Source organism: Muscardinus avellanarius, assembly GCF_963383645.1.
Source record: "Muscardinus avellanarius genome assembly, chromosome: 1".
NCBI classification, from domain to species: Eukaryota; Metazoa; Chordata; class Mammalia; order Rodentia; family Gliridae; genus Muscardinus; species Muscardinus avellanarius.
In genome coordinates, this window is record NC_137786.1 from 45,791,246 (window position 1) to 45,803,602 (window position 12,357).

Below are 12,357 nucleotides of genomic sequence, written 5' to 3' on the forward strand. Positions count from 1 at the left end.
TCCAGCAGTGAAAAAGGAAATAAAATCTATTGTTAGGAACAAAAAGGGGGCACAGAGCAGGAAGCTGACCTCCAGAAAGCTGTCTGAGAACAACAAACACATTTAGCAAAAAGTGGAAAATCTGACAGTGCTGTGCTCATAGCATTTCTCTCCCCATAACAATGCTTTTTCCTCCTCTTACTCAAATAGAGCTCATTTTACTGTAACAAACATGTGTATTACAGGCGAGAAGGCTATAGTCATATAGGATAAACTCCTTGGACATTTTTATTTTAAGATGAACATTCTGGGAAGATGTCTGGTAGTTCCCAGCATTTTCTGAGTTGCCACGGATACCTGTCATCGACATCCAAAGCCTGAAGGTTACACTCGGGGACTCTTGCCAGTTCGTTAATAATGTCGCTGAAGCCCGCGGCCGCAGCAATGTGTACACATGTCTTCCCACTCTCATCGTCATAGTTGATAATGGTTGGGCCCTGGTGATGGCTCAGAATGATGGAACACAGAATTCTGTTTCCACTCTGAAAAGACAGTGTCAAAGAAAGCCCATTAGGAAAAGAACCCATTACTGTGTGTGCGTGTTAAGATAAAAATACAAAGCAAAAGAGAAAATGAAAAGGGGCGGTATATCTTTTATACAAACGATCTCCAAAGGACAAAACCATAAATGTTTAAAGATGTTAATTGGCTTTTTTAAAATTCTAAAGTCAGGATGCTGAGTATGGCAGCGTACGCCTACAATCTCAGTCCTTGGGAGGCTGAGATAGGAATATCGCAAATTCTAAGTCAGCCTCAGCAACTTAGTGAGGCTCTCAGCAACTCAGTGAGACCTTGTTTCTAAATAAAAAAATAAAACAGGGCTGAGGGTAGAGCCTGGAGGTAAAAGGCCCCTGGGTTTCATTCCCAGCACCACAAAATAAATAAATAAAAAACAAACAAAATGAAATAAAAATCTTTAAGTTCTTCCTTCCATAAAATAGAATAAGTGTTCCAATGGCCTAAGAAAAGAAGTTTGATTCTATAGGCAGAATGAGGCTGAAAAAAAAAGAAGAAACAAAGAACAAACAGCAGATTTATTATTATTATTATTATTATTATTATTATTATTATTATTATTTTGGTGGTACTGGGGATGGAACCCTTCTACCTCTGGGCTACACTCCCAGACCTATTTTATATTTTTATTTGGAAACAGGGTCTCTTAAACCAGTGAGGCTGGCTTCAAACCTGCACAATCCTCCTGTCTCTGCCTCCCAAGCGTGGGGATTCCAAGTGTGCACCACCATGCCTGGCTAAACAGCAGATTTATTCCTTCATTAGAATCCAGGGGCATTCTACCTCCAAACTATCTCCCCTTGGCCCTGTTTGTTTGTTAAGTAATTAATTAATTTATTTTTGCAGTATTGGGATTGAAACCAGGGACATTCTACCTCTGAGCTATACCCTTAGCCTGATTTTTTTATTCTTTATTTTGAAACAGGGCCTCACTAAGTTTCAGAGGGCCTCACTAAGTAGCTGAGGCTGGCCACAAACCTGCCATCATTCCTGTCTCCGTCTCCCAAGTACTAGGATTACAAGTGTGCACCATCATGCCGATCCTTTTTTTTTTTTTTTTTTTTTACTTTGTGAAACAAGGTCTTGCTAAATTGCTGAGGCTGGCCTTGAACCTGTGATCTTCCTATCTTAACCTCCCAAGTACTAGAATTACAGATGTGCACCATCATGCCTGGTTCAGATTGGTTATTTCAAAGTTATTTTCCTTACAAGGCAGGGACAGAGAGAATGAATAATATAAAAGTGGCTGACTGATGAGTATCAGATTATTTTGGGTTACTTTTTGTAAGGATTTAACAATGTGAGAATTAAAACAGAGCCAGGTATGGTGCCATGCATAGGAAATCCCAGTACTTGGGAGGCTGAGACGGGAGGATTGTAGGCTTGAGACCTGCCTCAACAATTTAGCAAGACCCTGTTTCAAAATAAAAAAGGTCTGGGGGTATAGCTCAGAGGTGGAATGCCCCTGGGTTCAGCCCCCTAGTACAATAAATAAATAAATAAATAAATAAATAAATAAATAAGTAAAAGAATGAAGAGGGAACTTAGCTGGGCGTGGTGGCACACGCTTGTAATCCCAGCATTCCGGAGGCTGAGACCTGGAGAATCGTGGTTTGCGGACAGCCTCAGCTGCTTAGTGAGGACCTTTGCAACTTAGTGAGACCCGGTTTCAAAATAAAGAATAAAAAATAGGGCAGGGGGTGTAGCTCGAAGGTCAAATGCCCCTGGGTTCCATCCCCAGACCCGCAAAAAAAAAAAAAAAAAAAAAAAAAAAGAGGGCACTTCACTGTAACACCCATTAGTCTGTGAGACATTTAACTTCTGATTATATGAAGGTCAGATAACAGTTTCCCTTTGGTGCCATGGAACAGCAGCTTATGTGACTACATTTTGATTTTTAGTCTATTCTTTTGGGATCCAATGTGGGAATCTAGTTCAAAACAGTAGCCTCCTGCAATTTTTATTTAATATTGCCCATAAATTTTCACTTGTCTCTGTTTTCCTTTTTTTTTTTTCCAGTACTGGGGGTTGAATACAGGGCTACACCCCCAGCCTGAGTTTTTATTATTTATATTGAAATAGGGTCTCACTAAGTTGCATAAGGCCTCACCAAGCACCCGAGGCTGGCCATGAACCTGTGATCCTCCAGTCTCAGCCTCCCAAGAACTAGGATTACACACTTGCGTCACCACCCCCAGCTCTAACAAGGACTTTTAAATTACTTTGATCAACAGTTTATGTTTTTCTCCTCCTCTCATCAGAAGTCCACTACACTGACCGTGCCAGTGTGTGCAGGGTGCTGTTACCAACTTCTCTAAGATTCTTTCACTTGATGTGACTAAATGTTGTTGACGGCATCTGAAAAACATTTCAGGCAATCAAGAGACACTTTTCTTGAAAAGCACTAGTCATTGGAGATGGAAAACAGAAAAGAGTGCCAGCTCAGTTAATTTATTTTATCTATAATTTCCTGGAAGAGTAAAGGAATTCAGATTGCCAAGGTGATTCAAAGGGCAAAATGCCCCATCACAGTTTCCCCCCTTTGTGAAAGAGGGAACATTAAGCACAAATGGGAAAAACAAAATCACCCTCCTCCTCCTCCTCCTCCTCCTTTTCCTCCTCCTCATCATGGGAGGAATTGCTTCAAAGTGCTAAGCTAAAATAGGAACTGCTGCTAAGACCCTGTGTCATCTATCCTGGGATCTTGACTAGCCAGTCCCAGGCAGCAGGTGTCTTCCATAGACTTACAAAGTGAGCAATACCACTCCGTGTGTGTGTGCGTGTGTGTGCACGCATACACGTGTACCTGTATGCAGGTGCAGGTGCAGGGGAGCTGGAGTGATCCAGGAGGCAGTAGTACCTTAAGATGCAACTGGGGAGCTCGAATAAAAATAACGTGGCAGTGGAGGTGCCGAGGGGGTCAGTGAGTAATTTTTTTTAAGGGGATGGTAAGCCACTAATTTTGGGAATCTTGGCTAGATCACCTTTCTGGGTAAGTGGAAACAGTCCTCTCCCTTAGACTTTTCCTAAAAAATGCCTTTTGTTCTGAATTCTCCAGGTAATTTCTTTGCCTCTATCCCTGGATCTCACAACATTATTATTTGTACTTCTTTTTCTTTCCATAAGAAGATCCTCCTAGAAATAATGGTGATAGTTACATTTACTAAGTGAGCATTCGATGCTTGGCACCTTACTAAACCATTTCATGTGCTAACTCATTTAATCCCATGCGTCGGGCACTATTATTAGCTCCATGTTTTGTACAGGTTAGAGAATGAGGACACAGAGGAATTAGATAGATTGCCCAAGGTCACAGGTAAGCATTAAAGGAGCCAGGATCAACTCTGTGGAGTCCTTGTGCTCACTGCCCCATCCCTCTGTGTCCAATAAAAGGAGCGGCTTATGTTTTTGATCCTGTATGTTCATACTGGTGGAGCTAACAGGATAATTAGCTATATACACTTGAAGTGTTAGTAGCAGTGGTGTGTGACTTGCCAACTGAGGTCTTCATTAGAATTAAAACATTTGGTACTTTAAAAGCTCCTCCTTGGAAGGTTGCCATGGCAAACCCACATGGGAATTTGAGGGAGCCCTAGAGAGCACTGGTTTGTAAGCTGAGTCCCTGGTTGATGGTCTCCTGGTGACACAACTCCCTTCTTAGCAATCTGGACTGGGTGTCAGCCAAAGGAAGGCTCAGACTTGGGAGGCCAGGGAAGGTCACAGAGACTAGGAGTCACCAGGAGAGAAGAAATGGAAATGTTGCTCAAATAAGCCCTTAGGAAGAATTTACATTGAGGGGAATGTTATCAGATAGGGAGGGAGTTCTCGAATTCTGTACAGTGCAGCCAGCATAATGGATTTGTTTGTTTGTTTTGGTTGTATTCCTTTGCCTTGTTTTTGTCCAGAGGTAATCCACAGTGTTGCCTTCATGTACCCTGAAAATTGTTAGGAACCGTCTGAGTTCTAGAGGAGGTTAGGGAGGCCTGACTCAGAAGGAGCCATACCACAGAGAAAATATAATTAATGCATAAGAACTTTGCTACAGGCAAATTAATACAAAGCAAAAACAAGATTCCAATACCCTGATTGTGGACCTCTTTATTCTAGGCGATCCTTAAAGGCAACCTACTGGGAGGTTCGGGAACTCTTGGCTATTTATTAATATATTAATGTCTGGGGAGTTAATTCCATGGTGCCTTCGGTTTGGAGGAAACTCGTCTTCTTTCTCATCTTGAATGGTGGAATATGTTTTCATTGTTTGTCCCATGAAAGTGACTATAGAAAACGGAGGCGAGTGTTTTAGCCTTAGGTCCTTTTTAAAGAGCTACGTGATTGTATGATGTTTAAAGACCACTCTGGCCCAAAAGTTTTCCTGGAGCCAGATATATTATACCAGAGGGGCTGTGCAAGCATTTGAGAACTGAAGGTTTGGGATGAGCCAAATGGAGAAGGTCCCAATATATTGTAGAGTCTGCACCCTCCTCATGGTTAGCTTCTTTGAATCCAGGCTTTCTGCTGGATTCCAAGAGGCTGATGAACCCCAAAGCCTGAGGCTGACTTTCCTGGACAGAAAGTGGAAGACAGAGATGGTGGGAGGGATGAGGCATGCTGAAGAATGGCTTCGTTTCATAACAGTGCTAATGCTTAACACAGAAAACAAACAAACAAACAAGCAAGCAAACAAACAAACTCCTTTATTGCTGTGTCATTGTGAAAGAAAAGGTCTGGCTTCTGCTTCCAGTTGCCTGACAAGATAAAATCTCCAGGGCTGGGGAGTTGGGGAGCCCTTGCAAACATTACGACTAGAAACTTTCTGCTGAAATGAAGCCCAGCAAAGAGTAACTCTCAGTAAATATTTGCTGAGCAACGAGTAAATAGATGAATAAAAGGAGCCTCATAAACTTGCACAAAGCCAAACAAGGACTGGATTGACTTCTTGGCTTCTCTTTCTGCTCCTCATTATCTCTCAATTTTTACTATCTCTTCTCTTCTTTTTCCACTTGGTTTTATCCCTAGGTCAGTCTCTGTTTTTCCTCATTATTCCCCACCCCTTCCTCCCTACAACAAAGCATGGGAGAGCTGATATGAAGGCCCCTATAACCTGGGTTGTCCTTCAAGGCTCCAGTTTCTCAATCCTGAAGTGTCTCCCAAAGGCTCCGGTGTTAAAGACGTGGTTGCCAGCCGTGGCATTATCAGAGGCGGTAGCACCTTAGGAGAGGGGGCCTGGAGGGAGGAAGTTACATCACTGGAGGCATGCCATGAAGGGTACACTGAGGCCCTGCTCCCCGGCCACCTTCCTGGCCTCCAGGCCATGGGGTGAGCAGCTCTGCCCCACCACTGGCTCCCTGCGCGGCTGTTCTCCTGCTCGGCCTCACCCTGGGCCCCAGAGCACTGAACCTCTGAACTAAGAGCAGAAATAAACCGTTCTTCCTTTCAAGTTGTTCATGTCAGATATTTTGTCATAGTGATGGGACTCTAACACAACAGGTGAGAGGCTCTGCTCCCAGGGTGATTGTAAACTTCACTTTCTCTTTGTTTACTTTGGGATTGTGAGGCTCAATAGTCATCTCCTTATCAAGCACTGGGAGCCCCAGGCCTGGGTTCCTGTGTGGACACAGGGGTGCTCTGGGGCTAATGATGACCTCCCTGTGCTCAAGCTTCCCCACCGAGGAAGTGAGGGTTGGGCTAAGTGATCTGTGTGGCTCTCTAGTTGAGGTTCTTCCGTGGTATGAACTGGACCCACCGCTGTATAGCATTCATAATCATCCTTTAATATTTTGAATGTATTTGGAGCATATTACAGAATTTTGACACTGTTCAAACTATTGACACAGATCAACTGCATATGTGTGTGTGACTGTGTGTGTGACTGCATGCGTGTGTTTAACTTCCTTAACCACATAAGCACATGCTGAATAAACAAATAGGAAATAATCATTTTATATTAGTGCACTTCTTTCCTTTTGATCCTTTCTTGAGACTATTCTGAAAGATCAGGACTACTGAGGAATATCTCAAATAAATCCATTTTGTAGTAAATGGGAAAGGAAATAGTGGTGAAATTTGAGGGCAGTAAATATTTGCTACTTTTACTGATCTGCTATGATGCCCAGAAGTCCTATTGTTAGAAATCTTAGTGGTATTAAGGCCCTATATTCCTGGGAGGCTTGGTTAAGCTGAAAATGTTATCCCCGAGCTCTAATCCATAATAGAAGTGAGGTCACAGGGCAAGCTGTCTCCAGATTGGAGAGACAGGCGGGTGTACATACAGAGAATCATGGCTTCTCAGAGCAGAAACTCCTGTGGAAACCAGCGCTGGGGTAGGAAAACCTGAACAGCAGTCGATGACTTGCTGAAGGCTCAGTGTGGATGAGTCTCATAGCCACAAACTGTAGTGGGGCCCAGGCAGAGCCAGAGGCCCATAGTTTTGTGAGTTTTACCTCCAAGAACTTGGCCAAGTTCTCATAATAAATAACAGGGGGAAAAAATCTCCACAGCTTCTGATAGGAGGATGAAAAAAAGAACCATTTGGAAATACTCAAAGGCACTCAGTAGTAGTTACATAACCAAAGCCTAACCTGTTAGGGCTTTATTGACCTCAGGGAAGCCAACTGTCATCATCCTGTCCCACTGAAAGGTAAAAGGGATAAAGGGAGAAAAAGGAAAAATATATATAATAAAACCCCCCAAACAATCAAGAAACTAGTAAAGTTCACAGTCCAGAGGCATACGGTAAAAACTGAGAGCTAATCATGGGGTTACAGAATGCTTCCCCTGTCCCCAAATTGTACCACATTACTAATACTTTCTTTACAACATTTACTTTTACATATTACATCATTACATCATAGCTGGCAAACAAGAAAAAAATTACAAGGCATACTAAAAGTAAACAGTAAGAAAAACAATAAAAAATCTATGACAAATAAAAAAGCTCAAACAATGTGAAGAAACTCAGAGCAAGTATCAGAATCAGACCTGTTAGACTTATCAGACTGGGAATTTAGAGCAACTGTAATTAATGTACTAAGGGTCCTGATGATAAAGTAGGTAGCATGCAAGAACAGATGGGCAATGTAAGCAGAGAGATGGAAATCCTAAGAAGGAACCAAAAAGAAATATCAGAGATAAAAAACACTGTAACAGAAATGAAGAATACCTTTGATGAACTTACTAGTGGACTGGACACAACTGAGTAAGGATCTCTGAGAAACTTTCAAATTGAAAAACAAAGATGGTAAAAAGCGGAAGAGAATATTGAAGAAATGTGGACAAATGACAACAGGTACAACATTTATTTAATGGGAATAATAAGGAGGGGGAAAAAAGACAGGAACAGAAGAAATAAATGAAACAATAATAGTGACTGAGAAATACCTCAAACTAATGTTAGTTGCCAAAGTTCAGAAACTACCAAGGATGGATTTAAAAATAACCACACATAGGCATATCATTTTCAATTATAGAACATCAAAGAAAAAAATCTCAAAAGAAGCCAGAAAGGTGCGGGGGGACCTCTTCTAGAGAGGAACGAAGATAAGAACTAAGTAAGACTTCTTGGAAACCAGGCAAGCACCAAGAGCTGTGAGCATGTACTTTAGCATCACATTGAACCTCACCATGATGTGTAACTGCAAAGCACTTGCAAAATTATTTAAAAATTATAAAATGCCGGGCATAGTGGCACACATCAGCTATCCCAATACTAGCATTCGGGAGGCTGAGACAGGAATAGCACAGGTTCGAGGACAGTCTCAGCAAGTAGTAAGACTCTCATCAAGCTAACAAGACTCTGTTTTCAAGTAAAAAATAAAATAGGCCCGTGGGTGCAGTTCAGAGGTAGAAGATCCCTGGGTTCAACCGCAAGTACCAAAACAAAACAAAATATTAAACTAAAGATACATTATATATTGTCTGCAAGAAACTATGAAGGCATATAAAGCAGAAGTAGCTATATTAATTTAAGCAGAGAAAGCAGGGACAGTTATTAGGGATAAACAGGGACATTGCATTATAGATAGAGTTTAACTCTCCAAGAAGACGTAATGATCCTTACACATCCAAAACAGAGCCTCAAAATACATGAAACAAAAACTGGTAAAACTTCAAAGAGAAGTAGATAACTTTACTATTATAGTTGGAGACTCCAATGCCTCTCCATCAGAAATGGACAGGTGCAGCAAAGAGTCAGTAAGGATACAGTTGAACTACAGCACTATCAGTCAGCTGATACTTACGGACTACTTCATTCAACAATAGCAAAATACTAGTTGTGTGTGTGTGTGTGTGTGTGTGTGTGTGTGTGTTGCTGGGGATTGAACCCAGGACTTTTTGCATATGCTAGGCAAGAACTATACCACTATGCTATACACTCCCAGCCCCAAATACACATTTTTTTTTTTTTTACAGTACTGGGGATGGAACCCAAGGGCATTCTAAATCTGAGCCATGCCCCCAGCCCTATGTTTTATTCTTTATTTTGAAACAGGGTTTCAATGAATTAGGAAGGTCCTCACTAAGTAGCTGAGGCTGGCTGTGAACCATCATCCTCCTGTCTCAGCCTCCCAAATGCTAGTATTACAAACGTGTGCCATCTGGCCGGGCGTGATGGCGCACGCTTGTAATCCCCGCGCTTGGGAGGCTGAGACAGGAGGATCACACAGGTTCGATGTCAGCCTCAGCTACTTAGTGAGGCTCTCATCAACTTAGTGAGACCCTGTTTCTAAATAAAATAGAAAATAGGTCTGGGAGTATAGCCCGGAGGTAGAAAGCCTCTGGGTTCCACCCCAGTACCACCAAAACAAAAACAAAAACAAAAACAAAAACAAAAACAAAAACAAGCGTGTGCCATCACAATCGGCTCCAAATACACATCCTTAACAGGCTCACATGAAACATTCACCAAGAGAGACCACATTGTATACCATAAACACACTTTAACAATTAATTAATTAATTAATCAATCTGTTTACTGATTGCGATGAAGATTGAACCTAATTGCATTTTACCTCCGAGCTACACCCCAGTCCTATTTTTTTTTTTAATTTTATTTGGAAACAAGGTCTTGCTAAGTTGCTGAGAGCCTCACTAAGTTGCTGAGGCTGGTCTTGTACCTGTGATCTTTCTGTCTCAGCCTCTCAAGTACTAATATTACAGGTATGTGCCATCATGCCTAAATAACAAATTTAATAAAATAAAAATCATATAAGGTATGCTCTCTGACCACAGTAGAATTAAACTAGAAATTAGTAACAAAAAGAAAACTGGAAAAGGTAACTGAGTTGAGAAGCTTTCTTAGGACTGAAACTCTAAAATATGATTGGAGGGAATCCTTCATCCTTATTGGAAACCATCGTTGAAACACAGTAAGATATTGCCTAGTCCCTGCTCCCTGACCATCTCCTTGTTCCTCAATGTGACCTTAAGTTCTCCATCTACATTGACCTCTTTCCATCTTCCATGGGACATGACTTCCTGGGAATGAACATTTCCAAATTTGAGGACCAGACCTATAAAAACTAGCACATGATCCAAAGATTGGTCATCCATGCTTCTTGTCAAAGACAACATGATCCAGAGGGAAGGGGACAAGTAGGGAAATAAAAACCCAGCCGGACATGGTGGTGCTTGCTTGGAATCCCAGCACTTGAGAGTCAGACAGGAGAATCACAGATTGGAGACCAGTTTCAGCAATAGTGAAAGTCTTAGCAACTTGGTGAGACTTTGTTTCAAAATAAAAAATAAAGAGGGCTGGGATGTAGCTCAGAGGTAAAATGCTCCTGACTTCAATCCCCAGTCACACACACACACAGTCACACAGACACACACACACACACACACACACACACACACACACACACATACACAATCACACACACACACACACACACACACACTCACATACACACAAAATCACAGTGAAAGCAATATTTAAAGTGCTTCTCAAAATGGAGTCAGGGGGCCATTATGGAAGCAGTATTATGCACAATTCTGGCTGCTCCCTGGAATGTGGACTTTGGTTGCCTTCACAGTTTGACCACAGACATCTGTAATAACCTAAATGACTGGAAAATTGCATTGTGTCTAGAGGCTCAAGATGCATGGCAAGAGGCTACTGGAATCCAATCTAATGGACATTTCCATTCTCTTTATACATTTATTGTCTACACAGAGCTCCTGTTCTTGCTCAACATATAAACTCCTCCTTTTCCTTCCTTCATTCCTTGGGATGTTGATTCAGAGAAATCTGAATACATAGCTCCTGAGTTGCAGTTCCTAAGATACCAAATAAAGTTTCTTTACTGAAAAAGTTAGACATAATTTATTTTATATTCATATATTATAACATACATAACATAGAAAAATCAAAAGAATCTCTTGTTGACTGTGTTTCTAGGATAACAGAAACTGAGAAGAAGCCTCATCAGCTATATGTTTAGTCTGGATATTGTATCTCGATGCCAAGAGCCTTGAATAGAGAATACTTTTTTTAATTTTTTGTAGTACGGGGGGGGGTGGTGGAACCTAGGGGCATTCTACCTCCGAGCTACACCCCCAGCCCTACTTTATATTCTTTACTTTGAAACAGGGTCTCACTGAGTTGCAAAGGGCCTCACTAAGTATAGGCGGCTGGCTGCAAACCTGGATCCTCCTGTCTCAGCCTCCTGAATGCTGGGATTACAAGCATGAATGACCACACCCAGCTTGAGAATACTTTTAATAAGAAGAGGCAATATTAACTAGAATTATTAAAATTTGACAAGTTATAGCTTTATATTAATTATACAAGTAAATATTTTATTGAAAGATTAAAATACAGGTAAATGAAAACCAAATCTATTTAAATTACTTGAAATATAATTACCACAAAATAAATTATTATTCTTCCAAATGATTTCCAAGAAAATATGCACATATATTAATAAAATAATGTATACTTTGAACATTGTTCTACATACTGTATTTTATTTATTTTATTTTTCGCTTATTTAGGATCACAGGTGCTCAGAATTGGATTAATCATAAATTTTGGCTCATGGATTTTTAATTTATTTTTAATAATGTAATAAACCTTGAACCTTAACAATAACCTACACAGAAGTATAATTTTCTCCAACCCATCCTTTATCTCCTTTCACATGGATTCATCATTACCCTCATGTTTGTTTATCATTTTTTCTTTTTTTTTCAATACTGTAGCCACATGTACTGTTTAGTTTTTTCTAACTGTATAAAATAGTATGCTTATGAAATACTTTTGTACTTGGTTTTTCACTTACGTATTTCTGAATTATCTGTATTATGATATATTGCTGTAAGTCTTGTTATAATTGTAGAATAACATTGCATTGTATAAAAATGCCACAATTATTCATCTACACTGCAGTGGATAGGCATTTATTTACATTGTTTCCAGGTTTTTGAAAATTCAGTGTTGCTATGATCACCTTTGTTCACATCTCTTGATGTGTATGTATAGGAGTTTTTCTCAGGTATATATCTAAAAGTAGAGTTACAGGATTATTGAAGACTATATATATATATATGATATAAAAATATAATTTAAATGTTATATATGTAAGATATATAAGCAATATATAAGAGCTCTTGTGGTTGTACATTTTTAAAATCCTTTATGTTGGCTAGGCATGGTGGCACATGCCTATAATCTCAGTACTTGGAAGGCTGAGACAGGAGGATTACAGATTTGAGGATAGCCTCAGCAATTTAACAAAGCTCTTAAAACTTAACAAGACCCTGTTTCAAAATAAAAGAATAAAATAGGGCTGAGGTGTAGCTCAG

General features: G+C 40.4%; 1 protein-coding gene across 1 annotated transcript in view; it reads right to left on the reverse strand.

The window, feature by feature from the left end:
• Positions 1-12,357, reverse strand: part of ANKRD55 (ankyrin repeat domain 55) — a gene marked incomplete at both ends in the record, with an annotated part of 113,216 nt that overhangs the window by 25,805 nt on the left and 75,054 nt on the right. Inside the window, one exon of the mRNA XM_080703195.1 lies at positions 337-521. Coding sequence (XP_080559321.1) covers positions 337-521 — 185 coding nt within the window. The remainder of the gene's footprint in view (positions 1-336; positions 522-12,357) is intronic.